The following is an 18,737-nucleotide window of genomic DNA, read 5'->3' on the forward strand; positions in this document are numbered from 1 at the left end:
TCGGCCCCGCTCCTCTATTTATATACCGCCCCATCCCAGCTCCACGCTTTCCCTAGGCAGGCGCGCATCCAGCTCCTGCCTTGCTTCCTCTCCTCCCGGTTCCCGAATAAAATTTCCTGGACCCGGAGCGCGCAGCGCGCTCCCCCGCCTCCCAAGGAAACTTATCTAAGCATTCCGGCGGTCGATCCATCTTCCCGTCCAGGGAGAGCAAGGAATAATCAATCAACCGGCCAGTGAAACGTTAGGAGGAGGAGGAGAGCCGGAGTCCGTCCAGCGCGGCGCGGGTTGATCCCTTGCGTCTCCGCCCCTGCCCCTGCGCATGGCCCAACAGTGCCAACCAAGCACATCGGTCACGGGTCAGTCAGCCACGGGAGAAGGCGCGACGATCGATATGGCCAAAAGTGGACCGACAGTAATGGCGGCAGCAGGCGGCCGGAAGCAGCAGTCAAATTGTCTGCAGGCTCACGTCCCCTCCTGGAGCAGTAGGGGATCCCTCTCCCACGGCGTGAAGACGACGCGCCCGTGTTCCGTCCCTCGAATGGCTCGCGCAACGGCTGCCCTGCGAACCACCCGTCCCGTCGCATTAACTTCGCAGCAGGGCAGGCGACACCTTTGGCAGGTGAAGCGGGCGACGTTTCACCTCCGCCATGATGACCGCATCAAAAAAGGTGCACCACATCGTTTAAATTCGTATCCTTTTCTCCTTCCCCTTTCTCTCTCTTGCTACAGGGACCGGGAAAGGGGATATTTCGAAAGGGATCTTCTCTGCGAAGGAAGCGGGCCCCGAGCCCTCCTACTGATCAGGGGTTCGAAGGCTGACCCCTCAGAAGGGTTCGACAGCCGCCCCAGAGCACTCGGGCTTCAGGCTCATTATTGATCAGAGGTTCGAAGGCTGGCCCCTCGGAAGGGTTTGACAGCCGCCTCAGACCACTCGGGCTCCGCGCCCACTACTGATCAGGGGTTCGAAGGCTGGCCCCTCGAAGGGTTCGACAGCCGCCCCAGAGCACGCAGAGCGAGGGATGACTCTGGGTACGTCCGATACATGGCCGAGGCTCGGGCTACGCTCTCGAGGTACCCTAGGACATTTCCGAGACCAGCAGAAGCGATTTTATAACGAAATCCCACTAGAGGGAGGCATCGAGCCCTCAGACCCAATCAAACGGGGTCGGGTCCGGCAAATCACCTGCAGGTACTTTTGGAGTGCGCCTCTGGGCCACTAGCCGACCCTTATCGAATGCGGCACGTGCGTCCACTCGGATCACCCGTTAGCAACTCACTGGAGACACCATGTTCGGCGCCCTCCGAGGGCAACATGGCGCTTCCCCCCTCCTCCTTGCGGAAAGGCGACGAAGGGGCATATGATAAAAGCCGAGTCAGTCCTCGATCGTCCCCTCGCTCCGTGCAGAGGCTCGGGGGCTGCTCTCACAAACCTGGCTCCGGCCAAACTGTTGACAGCGTCAACAAACCAACCCGAGAACTCGGAACCTGACCATGCACCCGGGCTACGATCAGATCACATGAGGGAACAACCAGACCGGCCGAGGCATCACGAAAGGCATTAAGACCTCAGAGGAGTCAAACCACTCCTCCGAGCCTCGGGGGCTACACCCGGCGGGTGCGCTCGCGCGCACCCACCGGAATAAAATGTAACTGAGAAAGGTCGGTCCCCTTGCAAAAAAGTGCGACAAAGCCTCCAAGCGAGTACCAACACTCCCTTTGAGGCTCGGGGGCTACTGTCAGAGACCATAATTAGGGGTACCCCCAACACTCCTAAACTCGGCTGGTAATCACCATCAGCACAAGCTGCAGAGCCTGATGGGCGCAATTCAGATCAAGGTTCCGTCCACTCAAGGGACGCGATCTCGCCTCACACGAGCCCAGCCTCGGGCAGGAACAGTAGACCCAGGCGGATTCACGCCTCGCCCGAGGGCCTCCTCAAGCAACAGGCGCACCCTCGACTCGCCCGAGGCCTAGCTCGGGCAGGCTTCGCAGTGAAGCAACCTTGGCCAGATCACCTCGACAACCGACCGTATCGCAGGAGCATTCAATGCAAGGATCGCCTGACACCTTATCCTGACGCACGTTCCTCAGTCGGCAGGGCCGAAGTGACCGCAGTCACTTCGCCCCTCCACTGACTGACCTGACAAGAAAACAGCGCCGCCTGCCCCGCTCCGACTGCTGTGCCACCCGCTAGGGGTGAGGCTGACAACAGCTAAGTCCCGCCTCAGGCGCAACAGGAGGTCTCCGCCTCGCCCGACCCAGGGGCTCGGCCCTGCCTCGGCCTCAGAAGACGGTCTCCGCCTCGCCCGACCCCAGGGCTCGGCCTCGACCTCGACCTCGGGCGGAATCGCGTCCTCGCCCGACCCCGGCCTCGGCCTCAGGAGGAGTCTCTACCTCGCCCGACCTTGGGCTCGGACCGACCACGCCACAGGGGGATCATCATTACCCTACCCCCTAGCTAGCTCAGGCTACGGGGAATAAGACCGGCGTCCCATCTGGCTCGCTCCGGTAAACAAGTAATGATGGCACCCCGCGTGCGTCCATGACGACGGCGGTTCTCAGCCCCCTACGGAAGCAAGGAGACGTCAGCAAGGTCCCGGCAGCCCCGACAGCTGTGCTTCTACAGGGCTCAAGCGCTCCTCCGACGGCCACGACATCGCATGCACAGAGCTCTAGCACCTCTCCGACAGCCACGTTGGCATATACATAGGGCTTTGGCTCCTGACTGCCGGACACGTTAGCATATTGCTACACCCCCCATTGTACAACTGGACCCTCTCTTTACATCTATAAAAGGAAGGTCCAGGGCCCTCGTACGAGGAGGTGGTCGCGCGGGAGGACGGGCTGACGAACAGGCTCTCTCTCTCCTTCGCGAACGCTTATAACCCCCTACTGCAAGCGCATCCGCCCTGGGCGCAGGATAACACGAGCCGCGGTTCTCTTTCCCCCTTGTGTTCCATCTCACGTCGACCCATCTGGGCTGGGACACGCAGCGATAATTTACTCGTCGGTCCAGGGACCCCCCGGGGTCAAAACGCCGACAATGCGTTTACTAGAATATTGAGGCATTACACTAGATGGACATTTCTCACCCTAATACCGAAATGTTCTAAATGCATACAAATAAAATCTCCAACCACAATCAGTTTGGCTTGACGAAGAGTTGATGCAGATCAGATCCCGTAGCAACGTCGAGGTAGAGCGTGCAGATAATATGTTGAGAACTACGTTAGCACGGATCACCAGATTCGTTCTCTTCCCTCCCGTCAGCGGTAGAGACGTCAGGAGTCGTAGAGGCGCGATGAGTCGCAAATGTCTGTTTCCTTCCCAACAAACCACACACCGAGAAACATACGAGATACGGAATGTAGGTTGAGCCTCTAGTCTCTTTCTGTGTGTCTTACAAAGAGATATACATGTTCTTTATATAGACAAGTGAGACTCTCGTGAGTAAATCTGATATTTGGCCACATAACGCTGCTAGGGTTTCTTAACGCTAAAAACCTCATTTGAGCGTGTGAGGTCGTTGGCCTCGACCCCTCTCGCGCACTCGCGCTTGCCTGCACGCTCCAGGGCTTCAGGCTCCCCTCCCACCTCGCCGCGGCAGCCATGGCGATCACGGCGCCAACTCCCGACATCCGCGGCGAGCGTCAGTCCGGCCAGGACGTCCGCACGCAGAACGGTAACAGCCGCCACCCCTTTCATTCCACCAGATTCCTCCGTGGCGTGCGGGGTTTGTGAGATCTAGTGGCTCGAGTAGCCATCTGGCAGCGCACTGGCTTAATTAATCTTTTTTTTCTTGTTTGATCGCAGTGATGGCGTGCGGCGCGTTGTCCAACATCGTAAAATCCTCGCTCGGCCCCGTCGGTCTCGACAAGGTATGCATACCTTCGGCTCCGATGTTTAGTGTTGATTACATATCTCGCCCGCAGCCTTTGGTGATCCTAACTTTTGTATATAAACCGCTGCATGTCATGGCCATGATCTGTATTGCTAGAATGGAATTTATTCTCCTTCAAGTTTAGTTTATTGTGCTGAAGATGGCGTGGATATGAAAACGTAGTCAGCTCGGTTTTAACTTACAACACATTGGCTGATTAATTCATAGAATGTATTCATTTTTTTAAAAGAAAAATCAAACAAACAAGAAAAATCACCGATACATAAAAGAGCATGAGTCTATGATGTATGAAATGCACTTCAATCAGGAGAAATGAAAACTAATTCAGTACATTCTGCTTACAGATGCTAGTGGACGATATCGGTGATGTTACAATCACTAATGATGGTGCAACCATACTTAAGATGTTGGAAGTTGAGCACCCAGCTGCCAAGGTGATTTCTGGCAGCAAAATCTGAAAAAACATTCTGTTTTGATTGTTTCTTTGTGTTTATATCTATTTATATATTTCTATCAATTTCTAGGTTCTTGTTGAGTTGGCTGAACTCCAAGACCGTGAGGTAGGAGATGGAACAACTTCCGTTGTCATCATAGCGGCAGAGCTGCTCAAGGTAATTAATGCTTCGCTTTTCTCGCTATTGTGAATTGCCCTTCCAGTTTTCAGATGCACATGCACTAACACCGATTTGTTTCTTATTGTCAGAGAGCCAACGATCTTGTGAAGAATAAGATCCATCCAACCTCTATAATCAGTGGCTACAGGGTACGTTATCAAGTCTCGCTGTGGCTGTAGTAGTATTTGAATTTTAACTGGTCATTTCACAAGATGACTATAGCTTACCTTTCTGGAATGTTTTTCCTTCATATTCTACCAGCTTGCTATGCGTGAAGCCTGCAAATATGTTGAGGAAAAATTGGCAGTCAAGGTAAGAGAATGTTATATTTTGAGGCTCTGAGTAAATACTGGAAGGGATGCTTCCTTATTCCATGATTATTTTCATACTTTAATACTCATATACACTTTCAGGTTGACAAACTTGGAAAAGACTCCCTTATCAACTCTGCAAAAACTAGCATGTCTTCAAAGTTGATAAATAGTGACAGTGATTTCTTTGCAACTCTGGTAAGTTCTGTGGTAATTTTGAATTTAGGTTACTTAGAACTAGGTTCTTTAGTTCATTCTTGTAGCCCTGTTGTTTCACATATTCACAGGATATTGCTTTTGCTTTTCATGAGTCAGTGTCAATACTAACCGTAAAGCACTTTGTAACTTGATGTCAGTTGTAGGTTTGTTTTAATCATATTTATTTAATGTTTATTACTCAATACTACATGTCTTTACTGGTGCTTTGATTTGTGTTTCTATAGTTTTCTAGAGAACAGAGATATTTAATTATGCTCTTTTGTGCTTTCTGGTTGACAGTTTGTTTATCCCAGGAGCTAACTGTTGGGGTTTCAACTATCTTTCAGTTAGCATTGCTTTCATGCTTTGAACAATTCATTGTAAACTTGTGCTGATATTGAGTTCTTATAGGTTGTTGAAGCTGTTCAAGCTGTGAAGATTACAAATGCCAAGGGAGAGGTGAAATATCCAATCAAGGTAAGTCAAAATAAATTTGTTTTTAGCACAGCTCCACTAAATCTATTCAATGATTTCAATCTAAGTATTTGCTTGTGTGCATAAGCCATCTCTATGAACTCCTGGTCCTTGCTGCGCATATTACTGTTTGGACAATATGTTCTGCTGCAATAGTATTCAATTGAGTAGTTATTACAGCCCCCCCCCCCCAAAAAAAAAAAAAGAAAACATCTCAAAGGTAGATAGCTAGGCTACCTTGTCCTGGGTCTGCCCCTGCCTACTAACCTAACACGTCTTGAATGTCTTTGGACCCCTAGGTTTTCAGTGCTGGCTAATGATTACAGATCTATGTCCTTGATGATGGTCTGCTCAGTACATGGGCAACAACTTCAAAAACTGATCATCGTTTAATCTCCTTGGTTTTTGTGTTAACTATTCTTATCATCGAACTTTTCTATAAGTTTAGCTTGTAACTACTGTTTTATCTGATCTGCAGAGCATCAATATTTTGAAAGCTCATGGTAAAAGCGCCAAGGATAGTTACCTGCTAAATGGCTATGCACTAAACACAGGCCGTGCAGCTCAAGGAATGCCTACGAGAGTAACTCCTGCTAGAATTGCTTGTCTTGATTTTAACCTTCAGAAGACAAAAATGCAACTTGGTGTCCAAGTTCTCGTAACTGATCCAAGAGAACTTGAGAAGATTCGTCAGAGGTATTTGCATTCTGTGTTCTGATACTTTAGAATTTGTTTGCCTGTTTCTGGTAGAATCAGCACTGTGAATACACAATATTTATATCTTCTTTCATGTTACTTGTTTCTAATTTGTTCAACCAGATCTCTCCAACTTTTTAATTTTTGGCTCAAAATTCATTGATTCATTCTATTTTGATCTCAAATGGTAATCATTATTACTTGCTCTTTTTGTCAGAGAATCTGACATAACAAAGGAGCGGATCGATAAAATTCTCAAGTCTGGAGCTAATGTTGTGTTGACCACTAAGGGAATTGATGATATGTCCTTGAAGGTATGTTTTTCATCATTCAAGCAGAAAGTGATTCTGATGATGTCCTTTTAACATCTATTGAGAACTCTTGATCTTCCCATGCTAGTATCTGTACAGGCAACTCATCCTGATGACTGTCATTGAATCACTTTGTTATTGTGTCATGGAACATATTTCAGTACTTTGTTGAGGCTGGAGCTATTGCAGTAAGGCGTGTGCGCAAGGAAGATTTGCGCCATGTTGCCAAAGCCACTGGTGCAACTATGGTAACTGATTGCTTTTACTTATTAATTAAAATTAAAATACAAAACCGAACACCAGGCCTGTTAGCATTGTAAGGTCAAGAGTATAGTTTAGATTAAAGTAAAAAAATTGCTTTATTTATATTTGAATAGTATAAATAGGGGTAAACGCCTAAACGGAATCTCTGTTTCATAGAAAGTGCTACTCCCTCTGTTCCAAATTGTATGATGTTTTGACTTTTATAGATTCTTGTTTTTTTGCTACGCACCTTTGTACCTAGAAATGTCAAAACGTCTTATAATTTGAAATTTTGGAACAGAGGGAGCACGACAGAAAACGTTATTAGGATTTAAGGTAGCTTGACAATTGAACCTTTCAGGTGAGTACATTTGCAGACATGGAAGGTGAAGAAACATTTGATTCATCATTCCTTGGACATGCTGATGAAGTTGTGGAGGAAAGAATTGCTGATGATGATGTTATTCTGGTGAAAGGCACAAAGAACACCAGCGCGGTTTGTACTTTTTCCATACCAACTTTAAGCAAGTTTTCCATAAGAGGAACAAGTTTAATTTGAAGATAATTTTATAGTGCTTGATTTTCTATTGTGCAGGTCTCTATAATACTTAGAGGCGCAAATGACTTCATGCTTGATGAGATTGACCGATCATTGCATGATGCCCTGTGCATTGTGAAGAGAACCCTGGAATCAAATATGGTAATCCTTTTTGCTTCTATTCTTTTTATGTTTTGCGAAAGGGCCTCTAACTGAGTTGGTTAGGTGGTTTGAGTAGCACTCCTCAGGTCCTGGGTTCGACTCCCCGTGGGAGCGAATTTCAGGCTGTGGTTAAAAAAAATCCCCTCGTCTGTCCCACGCCAAAGCACAGGTCTAAGGCTCAGCCCCGGTCGTGGTCGTTCTCACATGGGCTTTGATGCCGCTGTGTATGGGTGGGGCAGGGGTTCGGGGGTTTTCTCGACCTGTGTGAGAAGGTCTTCTTCTTAATACAATGCCCGGTGACTGTCTTACCCCCCGCAGGTCGAGTTTTTTTTTTATGTTTTGGTATCTGTGGCTGAATAAGTGAATGCTTAGTGACAACTTTCACTGTTCTTATGTGGCTTGTGCATTGAGGACTTTACATGCCTGGAGCAACCTTACAGTTCGAAATGCAATTTGAATTTGCTTTTATTTATGAGTGGACAAATAATAATTGCTAGAACTATTGATGATACTAGTGTCTTGAGCATGTTTTGTATTGGCAATATAGGTTGTTGCTGGTGGTGGTGCAGTTGAGGCTGCGTTATCAGTTTACCTTGAGAACCTTGCAACGACCTTGGGTTCTCGGGAACAATTGGCAATTGCTGAATTTGCTGAATCTTTGTTAATCATACCAAAGGTTTTGATCTGTTCTATTCTACTTATATTTCCCTTTTCACCAATCAACATAGCATAGCAATGACCTTGCTGCAACAACAGGTACTTTCTGTTAATGCTGCAAAAGATGCAACTGAGCTTGTAGCAAAGCTTAGGGCATATCATCATACTGCTCAAACAAAGGCCGATAAGCAACATTATTCAAGGTAATGGACTAATGGCATAACATGTCTTCAGTTATTTGATTAATAGAGGCCTGATTTTTGTGTTTCATTTCTAAAGTTCTATAGATGCATATTTCTATCTATTTCCTTGTAAAGTTTTTCTAGGTATGCTACTATGTACCGTTTAGCCTGCTATCAGGACAAGAAATGTACTGGCTCAATATTTGTGCCTCTAAACAATACCATCTCACTATTTTGCACTGTGCTAAGCGCCCCCTGAAGATCCTTACATTGAACTTTGGTGCCGTTTGGTTCGCATATTTGTAACGTAATGGGTAACGGATAACGTTAAATCATGTTTGTTTTAGTCCAACCGTAATCAGATACCACACTATAATTTGATACCAGCCTATTCAAATTTGTTACCGTCAGTAATCGAGCCGAAACCATTACCATTACCATTTGCGTTACATTTTTTTGAACCAAACAGCACCTTTGTACTATAATTACCTGCAACATGCTAAACTTTTTCCCAGTGCAACTACCACCTAGATGAATTTTAGAAACTCGATATAATCCATTTCCTATATGGTTCTTGATGTGATTTACTTCTGCTACCTGTGCTGTGATTGCCATTTAAGTTTACTTACTTGCTAATTGCTATGCAGTATGGGTCTTGACCTCTCTAAAGGTATCATTCGCAACAACCTTGAGTATGGCGTGATAGAGCCATCTATGAGCAAAGTGAAGATTATTCAGTTTGCCACGGAGGCTGCCATTACTATACTGAGGATTGACGACATGATCAAGCTTACCAAGGAAGAGGGTAACGAAGAAGAGTAATCAGCCCACCAGTATCTCTTTTGCGCTGGTTGTCATAGCGTGTAACTTTTTTTCCTTCCCATTTTTCCGTTTAGTTTTTTGCTGGCTGTGTGTGAGCATTCGTGTAGGGTGTTGTAGGAAAACTGAGAATGAAGGTGGTATTAACGTATCCCCGTGGCGTGACGTTATTTAGACAACGACCCACGGATGGATCAAATTTTGCGTGTATTGGGGCCAAAACAGTTCTGCTTCAAGGATTGAAGTTGGAAATTTGAATTGTTCCGTGTACTGATGGACTTTTTGCTGGTTGGCGACTTCGCGTCAGGCTAGAGCATGCCTAGGAAACAGTGTTGTCGACTGGGAACTTATGCTGAAGCGGAACACTGAATAATATTTCAGTCTAACGGAAACATGTGCCTCTTGGTAGGATATGTCGGAGGAAATAGTGCATGTGGAATGGATGCATGAGTATCGGTGATGTCCATCAAGCTTGCATATCCCGTGCCGTGGCTACCACCAGCTGCTTGTATTGGTCCAACAAACATCTGATTGATTCAATAAGGTGTGTTTGGTTTGGTGTCAATGAGGGATGGGACGGGACCAACCCTAGGTTGTTCCCGTCCCTTATTTTTTCAGAGATAACCCCATCCACTATTTTTTAAGAATATTCCTCGACCTTAACTGTGGGTCTCCAAACCAAATATAGATAAAGTTAGAATGATCCCACTCCATCCCTCTTCAACCTTCCTCAACCACCCATCCAAACACTAAAGGACGGAACCGATCAGCTCGTAGAGATGGCAGGTTTGTTCTTCCCGGTTCCGGCCGTTAGCTTTCGGTGATACGCATCCGTACGGGACCAGTCTGGATTCTGGTCTTCTGGAACGTACTACTAGGGCTGGAGGATATGGACGTCCGATAAATATCTGCTTCGACCTCTAAAAAGCTTGTTGGTCGATGAAGGAAAAAAAAAAGCACGGCGGAACCAGAACGATGTTGCAAAAACAGTTGCAGTAGGTGCGGTGAGGCTGTACCTGTACCTGCTGCTGTGTCTCCTATGATCCTATCTCATATCACGGCTCCCGAATACTGTTACCGTAGCTTGGGCCGCCGCCAAACCTGACTCCTCCCGTGCTGTGTGACCTGTATAGGTTGGGCCGGCAGGCGGCAGCAATCGGCGGATTAAGTTGCCAAGTTTGGTAGTACTACAAGTTCACTAAATACGAGATTTATGTCCGGATCGGGTATCGAGTCGAGCGGGTGGGCCTCTGCCAGGCTTTTGGCCACCGCCAGCCCGCGTGTCTCACTCCACATCTCAACCACAGCGCTACGGCACGTGAATCAGGTTTGGCTGAACCTGGTCCTCTTCTCCTCTGGTACGCACCACACCGACCGCACCGCAGCAGCACTGGGCGCTGCGGCAGACAGGCAGTCGGGTAGTCACATGGGCCACTGAGCCTGGCAGGTGGGGGCTTTGCCACTGGAGGGTGGAGGCGCGACCCGCCTGCGCGCTGCGCTGGGCACATGAAAGAAACGGTCCCCGTCCCGTCCCTCCCACCGTCCATCGGAACTGGATTGCATTGGATCCTTCCTTCGTTTGCACGCGCAGCTACCCTCACTCGCTCCAAACAAACAAAAAACAAACGATATGATGTGGTGCCTTGCCTTGCCTGCCGTCCTCGTCACGCACCTCCACCAACCCAACAAACGATGCTGGTGGTAGGGCCTCACTGCTCAGGCTTCGTCAGTCGGCACGGGAGGAAGTATGCCGGCGGGCGCCGGTGCGCCGACACCAACAGTGGACCGGGGCGGCGCTGCCTCCGTTTCTGGGCGTCCTGTTGGACACCAACAGTGCTCCGTTTCTTTGAATGTCACGCTACAAGATTTGTGGTTCAAATTACGTTTTGATATACAACCGCCGATGCACGCGTAACACTTTCTCGATGCATGGCAACAAGTAAACAACCCGCAGAAAATCAAACCCTAAATTGCAATATCAAATTCATGTGGAAGCAAGTGTAATGTTTTTGTCCCGATGTCTGTCTATAAACAATATACTCACTCTGTCCAAGATTAGAATTTGTTTTAGGATTTTAGTGCATTCGTACAATATACTCTCTCTGGCCTCGACAAGTTGTGACCTATGTTCAGAACTTTTAAGATCTGGTGCCCAAATGTTTTATGAGCATCCCGCCTTTTCTATGTGGATGTCACCTATCTGTACCTTTGTTCAAAGTGTATTAATAATTCCACACTTTACCTACAAACACAAATAACTACACCTGAGTAGCACAAATGGGAACACAAATGCATACGCAATATGAATAAGGCTATCCTCAATAGCAGTTTCATGGTGGTTCCATGCACATTTCATTGTTTGGCACACCAACTTTTTAGATTACATGACATAGTATTTAAGATGAAAGAGTTTTAAGAAGTGAAATTAGTTTCATATGGACGAAACTATGTCAACTCGTTTTCAAGGTCTTGAAAACTGTGTAACAACTCCATTGAGAGTGATTTGCTTCGTCTTCGCATACTTTATTAACTTATGTTGTTCATTTAGTTGCAACATTCGATATGTTAATCTATAGAATAGCATTGAGAAACATTGTTTTATTCTTAGTTTCATAACACTTTTGATTATGTGGCGGCTTTGAAAAGAATGTTATGAATTTCTCATTGAGAATAGTGTATTATTATTGTGTCCTACTATGCAATACGCTTACCCACGTGGGTGTTCTTGTGTTGACCTAGATGAGATCAGATTGGCCAGCAGAGTGGTTGGTGTGACTGATGTAGATATAGAGCCTGTTTGTTTTGACTTTTGGGCAGATTTTAGTCGTTAGAATAGTCTTCTAGTAGTTAAACGTTTAGCTTGTCATTGCGCTTCTGTTAAAGAATGCTTAAATCAATGTGAATACAGAATCCACTGAGACGTTATAATAGAAGAAATCCGTCGCTCCCTAAACCGTAAAATGTGTAGACTTCTCCATCTTCCTCACAAACAAGCTACACGATATCTAGATTCTCGTAACAGCTAGATTATCTAAAAAATCTATATTCTCAGAAAAGTTCTTAAAAAATTGTCTCAAACAAACCCTATATACTGGCTCATTACATATTATATTACGTTACATTACGAGCTCGTAACCTTCAATGATATAATTTTCATGCCTGGAACCGATATATGCAAATTAGTAGTCGCAAAGTTAGTTAATATAATAACACGTCTCCACAAAGTTTGACATTGTAGTTATCACCGAAACTTATGAGCATCACAAATAATCAGCTATATAGCGGAGAACAACACGGCGGGTCTGGTGACATCAGAAAATAAATCAACAATTCACGGTCTCCTGCTAGATTGGATTGGATATCGACCGTTATCTTTTGATTCAGCTTGGAGCCAAATGTGTTTTCCACGTCTCCAGATCGACAATCTGAGCCTAGAAAATTCTAGATCGGTGGGGGAAGGAAACTATCCCCACGCGCAGACTCATCAAACAGGCCAATGACATCATAAAAGTTATGAGCCTCGAACACAAAAAAAAAATAGCGCGTCCGTGAAGCCCCAGCGCCTAGCCATCTCATCGGACCCCAAAATAGGCGCCGCCCGCCCAGGCCATGGGACCCCACCGCCCCCGTCTCTCAATTCAATCAATCCCGGGCCGCCCGTCCGCCGCGGCTACCACTCGCCCCTCCTCGTCACCAGCGGCGGCACCATCTGCTCCGCCACCGCGTTCACGCGCTCCCGTCGCTGTCGGCCCCGCTCCTCTATTTATATACCGCCCCATCCCAGCTCCACGCTTTCCCTAGGCAGGCGCGCATCCAGCTCCTGCCTTGCTTCCTCTCCTCCCGGTTCCCGAATAAAATTTCCTGGACCCGGAGCGCGCAGCGCGCTCCCCCGCCTCCCAAGGAAACTTATCTAAGCATTCCGGCGGTCGATCCATCTTCCCGTCCAGGGAGAGCAAGGAATAATCAATCAACCGGCCAGTGAAACGTTAGGAGGAGGAGGAGAGCCGGAGTCCGTCCAGCGCGGCGCGGGTTGATCCCTTGCGTCTCCGCCCCTGCCCCGCGCCGGCGACACCTTTTTGCGGTGCTAGCGTTGCGTCGAGGAGGGACAGGCGCTCTGCGTCCTTCGCACGGCAACGGCAAGACGGCGGCGTTGAAGATGCGGGTGTTGGAGGAGGACCTCTTCCCCTCCACCCCAGGCAAGGTGAAGATCGAGCGGGCGGGCGCCATGAACCGGCAGCTCCACCGCTGCTTCGCGTCCACCAGCACCATGTTCCTGTGGGCGCTGTTCCTCGTCGCCATGACGGCGTCCTACCTCAGCTTCCAGTCCTTCGTCGACACCTCCTCCAAGTACTTGGCCGCCTCCTGGGGCGGCCTGCACTGGGAGCGGCAGATCCGTGCGTCCGCCGCGCCGAGGCGGCCCCCCGGGTCCGCCGCCGGGGCCGGGATGTCGGTGCTGGTCACGGGCGCCGCGGGCTTCGTCGGCACCCACTGCTCCCTCGCGCTCCGCAAGCGCGGCGACGGCGTCGTCGGCGTCGACAACTTCAACGCCTACTACGACCCGTCGCTCAAGAAGGCGCGCAGGGCGCTGCTGGCCTCCCACGGGGTGTTCATCGTCGAGGGCGACATCAACGACGGCCGCCTCCTGGCCAAGCTCTTCGACGTCGTGCCATTCACCCACGTGCTCCACCTCGCTGCGCAGGCCGGCGTGCGCTACGCCATGCAGAACCCGGCGTCGTACGTGCACTCCAACATCGCGGGGCTCGTCACGCTCCTCGAGGCCTGCAAGGACGCCGACCCGCAACCGGCCATCGTCTGGGCCTCCTCCTCCTCCGTCTACGGCCTCAACGACAAGGTCCCCTTCTCCGAGCGCGACCGCACCGACCAGCCGGCCTCGCTCTACGCGGCCACCAAGAAGGCCGGCGAGGAGATCACGCACACGTACAACCATATCTACGGCCTATCCATCACCGGCCTCCGCTTCTTCACCGTGTACGGGCCCTGGGGCCGCCCCGACATGGCCTACTTCTCCTTCACCCGCAACATCCTGCAGGGGAAACCCATCACGGTGTACCGCGGCAAGGACCGCGTCGACCTGGCCCGCGACTTCACCTACATCGACGACATTGTCAAGGGCTGCCTCGGCTCCCTGGACACGGCCGGCAAGAGCACCGGCACCGGCGGCAAGAAGCGCGGGCCGGCGCCCTACAGGATCTTCAACCTCGGCAACACCGCGCCCGTCACGGTGCCTAACCTGGTGTCCATCCTGGAGAAGCACCTCCGCGTCAAGGCCAAGAAGAACGTGGTCGAGATGCCCGGCAATGGCGACGTGCCCTTCACCCACGCCAACATCACCCTCGCCAGGCAGCAGCTCGGGTACAAGCCCACCACCAACCTCGATGTCGGCCTCAAGAAGTTCGTCAAGTGGTACCAGTCCTACTACGGCTACACCAGGGGATCCAAGAACTCGCGACAATGATCCATGCTAATTCTTCCTTCTTCCTTTCTCGCTTTGGCCCGGCCGCGGCCACCCACTCTCGGATCAAACATTGACATTCTTATCAGGATTTTTTTGGTGGAAATATGTTATGTTAGGGTGTTCCTTTATTAAGTAGAGAAATACCGGGGACAAATTCTTTGCTTGGTGAGGAGATGGGAGGAGAGTGCTGGAGGAAGAAAAGCAATCGAGGGCTGGAGGAAGAAAAGCAATGGGGAGCAACCTTTACTTTTTCTCTTTTCTCCTCCTGTATCTTTCTTCTCTCTGTGTAAATTGGTCGGCGCTCTACAGGATCTTAATCCTTTTCCGCTCCGTTAATCCTTTTCCGGATTCCGATGTGCTGACCCTAATCAAACTGTGGTAGTCAAGTCAGATTATCCCCAGTTCAAATTGAATTCCAGAGTAACAGCCGGACTGCCGGAGACGAGAGAGAAGAAATCGGCTGGCCGGTCGTGGCAGTCCTGTAAATAGACCGCGGGAACGTTATCGCGGAGATAAAAAGCGGCCAGCGGACGTGGGTGCCAGAGGTGCCTCGAAGCGCGCGAAGTGGTCGCCAGCTGGCTTGGTCCCTCCCCCACTGCTGGTGGGCCATCTGCAGCTTTATTGCTGCGTGGGACCATGTGTCTGTGAGCCTGGGTGGAGATGGGTCGGTGGGGTGGGGTTCTTGCCCCACGTTGTAGTAGATCACATGGGTGGGCCCGGAAGATGCGGTGGCGTTCGTCTCTGATGAGCTGCCGTTGAGGATTGAACTCCAATTTTTTGGTTATTTTCTTGGGACAAGCAGTATCTCTGCCGCCGTGCCGCAGATGCGAATGTGTTCTGTTCGTAGCGTGGGTTATAATTGGAACTAGTAACTGACTCGCGCAAGCGCGAGCCTTTGGTCAATACTCCCTCCGTTCCTTAATATATGTCGTCCGTTAGTACAAATTTAAACTACTCGACGACAAATAAAAAGAAACGGATGGAGTACATAACAACAATGTATATATATATGCACACACTTAAAGTATATATATATATATGCACCAAAGCAATAAAATATTAGTCTCAATGAAAAAAATAACGCGTTGCAAAAAAAAAACAATGAGTGAACATATCAGCTTGCCCTAGGGTATATGAATTTCTAAGTTTAAGTCTCGGTAACATGCTTGAAACAGTTATTAAAAGTACACCTTATCTTCATCTGTAACAGTAGTTGGTTCCAATTAATAAACAAATAAATACATGGTGTTAATTTCAATAGTGTTTTTTAAGAAGTACACACATATGTTAAATATTTATTTCTAATCTTTTGTAGGTATGTGAAATTCTGAAGTCGACATATATAAGTTTGAAAGCAACCGTGAGCATAATATCTTTTCCATTCCTAAAGTGCATCAGTACTTACTATCCTTGCCAAAAAAACCGGTACCTTCGTCAAGCGATGCATGGCTGAATGATAGATAATGGTTCTTTACCTTCTCAGAGCGCTTTGATCTTGTGCGATGCTGGATTGCTTCAGAAAATTGTAAATGCCAGAGACAACAAACTCGTTGAAGAATGAACTGAAAAATAATAATTATGTAGAATAGATACCTACTGCAGCCCGCCTGGTCCTGAAAGCAGACTGGCCAAAAGAAATTATCAAAGGCCCGATATCTCACACTGTAACAACATGGAAGATGACCATAAGGTCACTGTAGTGTAGTTCTTCAAAAGCTATCCCCAGCCTTGTGTTTTTGGATCCTTAGAACTGCATGTCATGCACTAAACTTTCTTCATTTGGCCTCCTGAGTCAACTCGGTTGGTCCCTACAAATCTCAAATTCAGACATCATTGGTTCAGAATTCATTGGGACCACTGTATTTTAACCAGCTACTTAGGTTCCAAAGCTTATTGAAAAAATCCTGAGAACATTTTCTAAGAGAAATTTCAACAAACAGTAAGAGGGTAAAGGGCTAGTGCACTATGTTTGTGAGCGTATGCTGGTGGGCGGTCGACGAACATGTACCTAGGCACATGAATAGAGTTGGAGTGAGATATCTGAAGCACCTGGGTGCCATAGGATCTGTGGTGGCACGAGCATGAAAGTATGACCGCAGTTCATCCAGAGATGCTACTTAGTGCCGGAGGAGCTCGACGATGTGAATTGTGCTTTCTCCAAGACATGGGTGGCAGTGAGGCGATATGCGAGGCGAGCACTGAACCCCAAGGCAAAGGTGCGCGCGGGGAGAGAGGCGGATGGAGGGAGCCAGGGAGGACCGTACCCGCAGACCACAGTCGCTTTGGTCGAGCTTAGTCTGACGACGAAGACAAAGCAGTTCTGTTATTCTTTCTCTGCCTTTTTCGTGCGGCATCTAGAAGACTCCGTCGATTGGAGGAGCTGCCTCATATGCGTCCCTGACCGTTGAAGCATGATCGTGTGGCTACAATACAATACGCTGGTGTGGCCTCACCAGATTGCAGATTTACGCCCTGCTTTAATATATAGAAAGAAACAAGCATATCTAGTAGGGAGTAGTTTTGCAGAACCATTTGTTAAACAAATTATTACATCAAGTTATTAAAAAAATAACTAGCGACTTTTATTAAGCTAGAGCAAATCAAAGGAGTATATAGTTGTCTTGCAGGTGCATATGTTTAGGATTGCAACAGACACAATTTACCCGCGTATGCGTGGGTAAAAACCTTATAGAGTGCGGGTTTTTGTATGAGTTTATACCCGCGGTTACTGATGCGGGTTTGATTCTTAACCTGATAGGGTTTTTTTCTCGCGCGTAAGAAAATGTTATACCCGTTTTAAACCTGCGCACCTGCAATAGATATATATATATATATATATGTACGCATATATCTGTGTTATATATGTGTGCGCATATATATATATATATATATATATATATATATATATTATATACATATCTGTATATGTATTATATGTGTGTATAAATATATGTATATATAGATAATATATATAAACATATGTGTCTGCAGGTATATCTATGGGTTTGTGCCACCCGCAGTAAGCTTGTGCGTATTGGTACAGGCGTGGGTTTAAAAATTCTCTGCCCGCAGATTTTAAACTCATTGCCATCCTTTACTATATGCTTGTATCACGAAGTTTGTATTTGAATAGAGGTTTGAATTGAATCTACATTACTTGATTTACTTAACAATATTATCTGATCTTTTACAGGATATATTATTTATATAATGAAGTTTAAATATGAGTACGAATATGGGTAAAGTGTTGAAAATAGTCTTAATCCCCACGATGAACTGATGATAGCTCAACGTGATCTCTGCGCCCTGGCACCGGCAGATAGGAGTAATAAAAATTGTGATATCAGTCTCCGGCAACGAGGACGACTAGCCATCACGGCCGACGCGTGGAATCTCGAGATAGGACGCGTGATTTTTCTATTTTCTCGGAGAACACGAACGGTCCATGCAATTTGTCACGAGTCCCCGGACCATTTGGACGGCACGGTGGCCACATCTGAACTGGAGTCACGCACGCGCAGAGGCGGCGTGTTGAGATAGGTGGTGACACCTCCGCGTTGAAATTGAAAACAATAAACTTGGCTCTGTTTGGAGGTCTGGAATGTTTAAAACTCCCAGGTTCTACCGTATTTTCTCGTTCCCACACAGGTTTGACAAGATCTCACTGACTCGGAGCATCTCGAAATGACATTTTTTTCGCTCTCTGTTTGACACTCTTTTTATCTCTATATAAATATTACCAACAAACTTTATTTATAACATGTGACTTCAACGGATTCTCTATTTAGTTTGACTAGTACAAGTGGTAGCTAAATTTAGCTACACGTAGGATCAATTTAAAGAGCCAAATAAGTTAGCGAGTTAGATGACTAATCTGCTAGAAAGTAATAATGTTATTGAATAGTCAAAATTTAACTTAATGAGTCATTCAACTATTCCTTTGGAGATGCTCCCCCACTCACGTGGCAAAAAAAAATCTATTTTTTCGGACGATGCACTCCTTCCATGCCAAATTTCAGGAGATGTTACCGCTTCATTTCCTCACTGCGTAACGTGGTGAAATAGGAGTTTAAAGTTACGATCAAGTGAGACTTCCGTAATTTTAGTAAAATTTATACTCCATCATCTATAATTTGTTTGAATTTTATTTATCAA

At 47.5% G+C, this 18,737-nt stretch overlaps 2 protein-coding genes and 1 pseudogene across 3 annotated transcripts; 2 read left to right on the plus strand and 1 right to left on the minus strand.

Annotated features, from left to right (window-relative positions):
• Nucleotides 1–3,470: 3,470 nt before the first annotated feature.
• Nucleotides 3,471–9,362, plus strand: LOC100272316 (T-complex protein 1 subunit alpha). Its single transcript, NM_001347972.1, has 16 exons — nucleotides 3,471–3,682; nucleotides 3,814–3,878; nucleotides 4,246–4,335; nucleotides 4,426–4,512; nucleotides 4,605–4,664; nucleotides 4,777–4,827; nucleotides 4,929–5,024; nucleotides 5,436–5,501; nucleotides 5,977–6,194; nucleotides 6,412–6,508; nucleotides 6,667–6,753; nucleotides 7,110–7,244; nucleotides 7,344–7,448; nucleotides 7,996–8,124; nucleotides 8,205–8,308; nucleotides 8,935–9,362. Exons 1-16 carry the CDS (start codon nucleotides 3,610–3,612, stop codon nucleotides 9,107–9,109), a joined length of 1,638 nt encoding a protein of 545 aa, NP_001334901.1. The 5' UTR covers nucleotides 3,471–3,609; the 3' UTR covers nucleotides 9,110–9,362.
• Nucleotides 9,363–12,689: 3,327 nt separating this feature from the next.
• LOC100274751 (UDP-glucuronate 4-epimerase 1) lies at nucleotides 12,690–14,929 on the plus strand. Its single transcript, NM_001149043.2, has one exon. The coding sequence runs from the start codon at nucleotides 13,263–13,265 to the stop codon at nucleotides 14,580–14,582; it is 1,320 nt and encodes a 439-aa protein (NP_001142515.1). The 5' UTR covers nucleotides 12,690–13,262; the 3' UTR covers nucleotides 14,583–14,929.
• A 266-nt stretch (nucleotides 14,930–15,195) lies between these two features.
• LOC103627848 (uncharacterized) lies at nucleotides 15,196–16,909 on the minus strand (annotated as a pseudogene). The gene is made up of 2 exons (NR_157327.1): nucleotides 16,847–16,909; nucleotides 15,196–16,390 (listed from the first exon to the last, which is right to left on the minus strand). The product of NR_157327.1 is annotated as an uncharacterized protein (transcript).
• Nucleotides 16,910–18,737: the final 1,828 nt, after the last annotated feature.

This window comes from Zea mays, chromosome 5 (assembly GCF_902167145.1).
Source record: "Zea mays cultivar B73 chromosome 5, Zm-B73-REFERENCE-NAM-5.0, whole genome shotgun sequence".
Taxonomy (NCBI): Eukaryota; Viridiplantae; Streptophyta; class Magnoliopsida; order Poales; family Poaceae; genus Zea; species Zea mays.

What these genes read in the sequence shown, in the direction of transcription:
- LOC100272316 (NM_001347972.1), top strand. Translation starts at nt 3,610, where the DNA reads ATGGCGATCACGGCGCCAACTCCCGACATCCGCGGCGAGCGTCAGTCC. An exon ending in GCCCCGTCGGTCTCGACAAG is followed by an intron (nt 3,879 to 4,245) that starts GTATGCATACCT and finishes TTCTGCTTACAG; the next exon opens with ATGCTAGTGGACGATATCGG. An exon ending in TAGCGGCAGAGCTGCTCAAG is followed by an intron (nt 4,513 to 4,604) that starts GTAATTAATGCT and finishes TCTTATTGTCAG; the next exon opens with AGAGCCAACGATCTTGTGAA.
- LOC100274751 (NM_001149043.2), top strand. Translation starts at nt 13,263, where the DNA reads ATGCGGGTGTTGGAGGAGGACCTCTTCCCCTCCACCCCAGGCAAGGTG.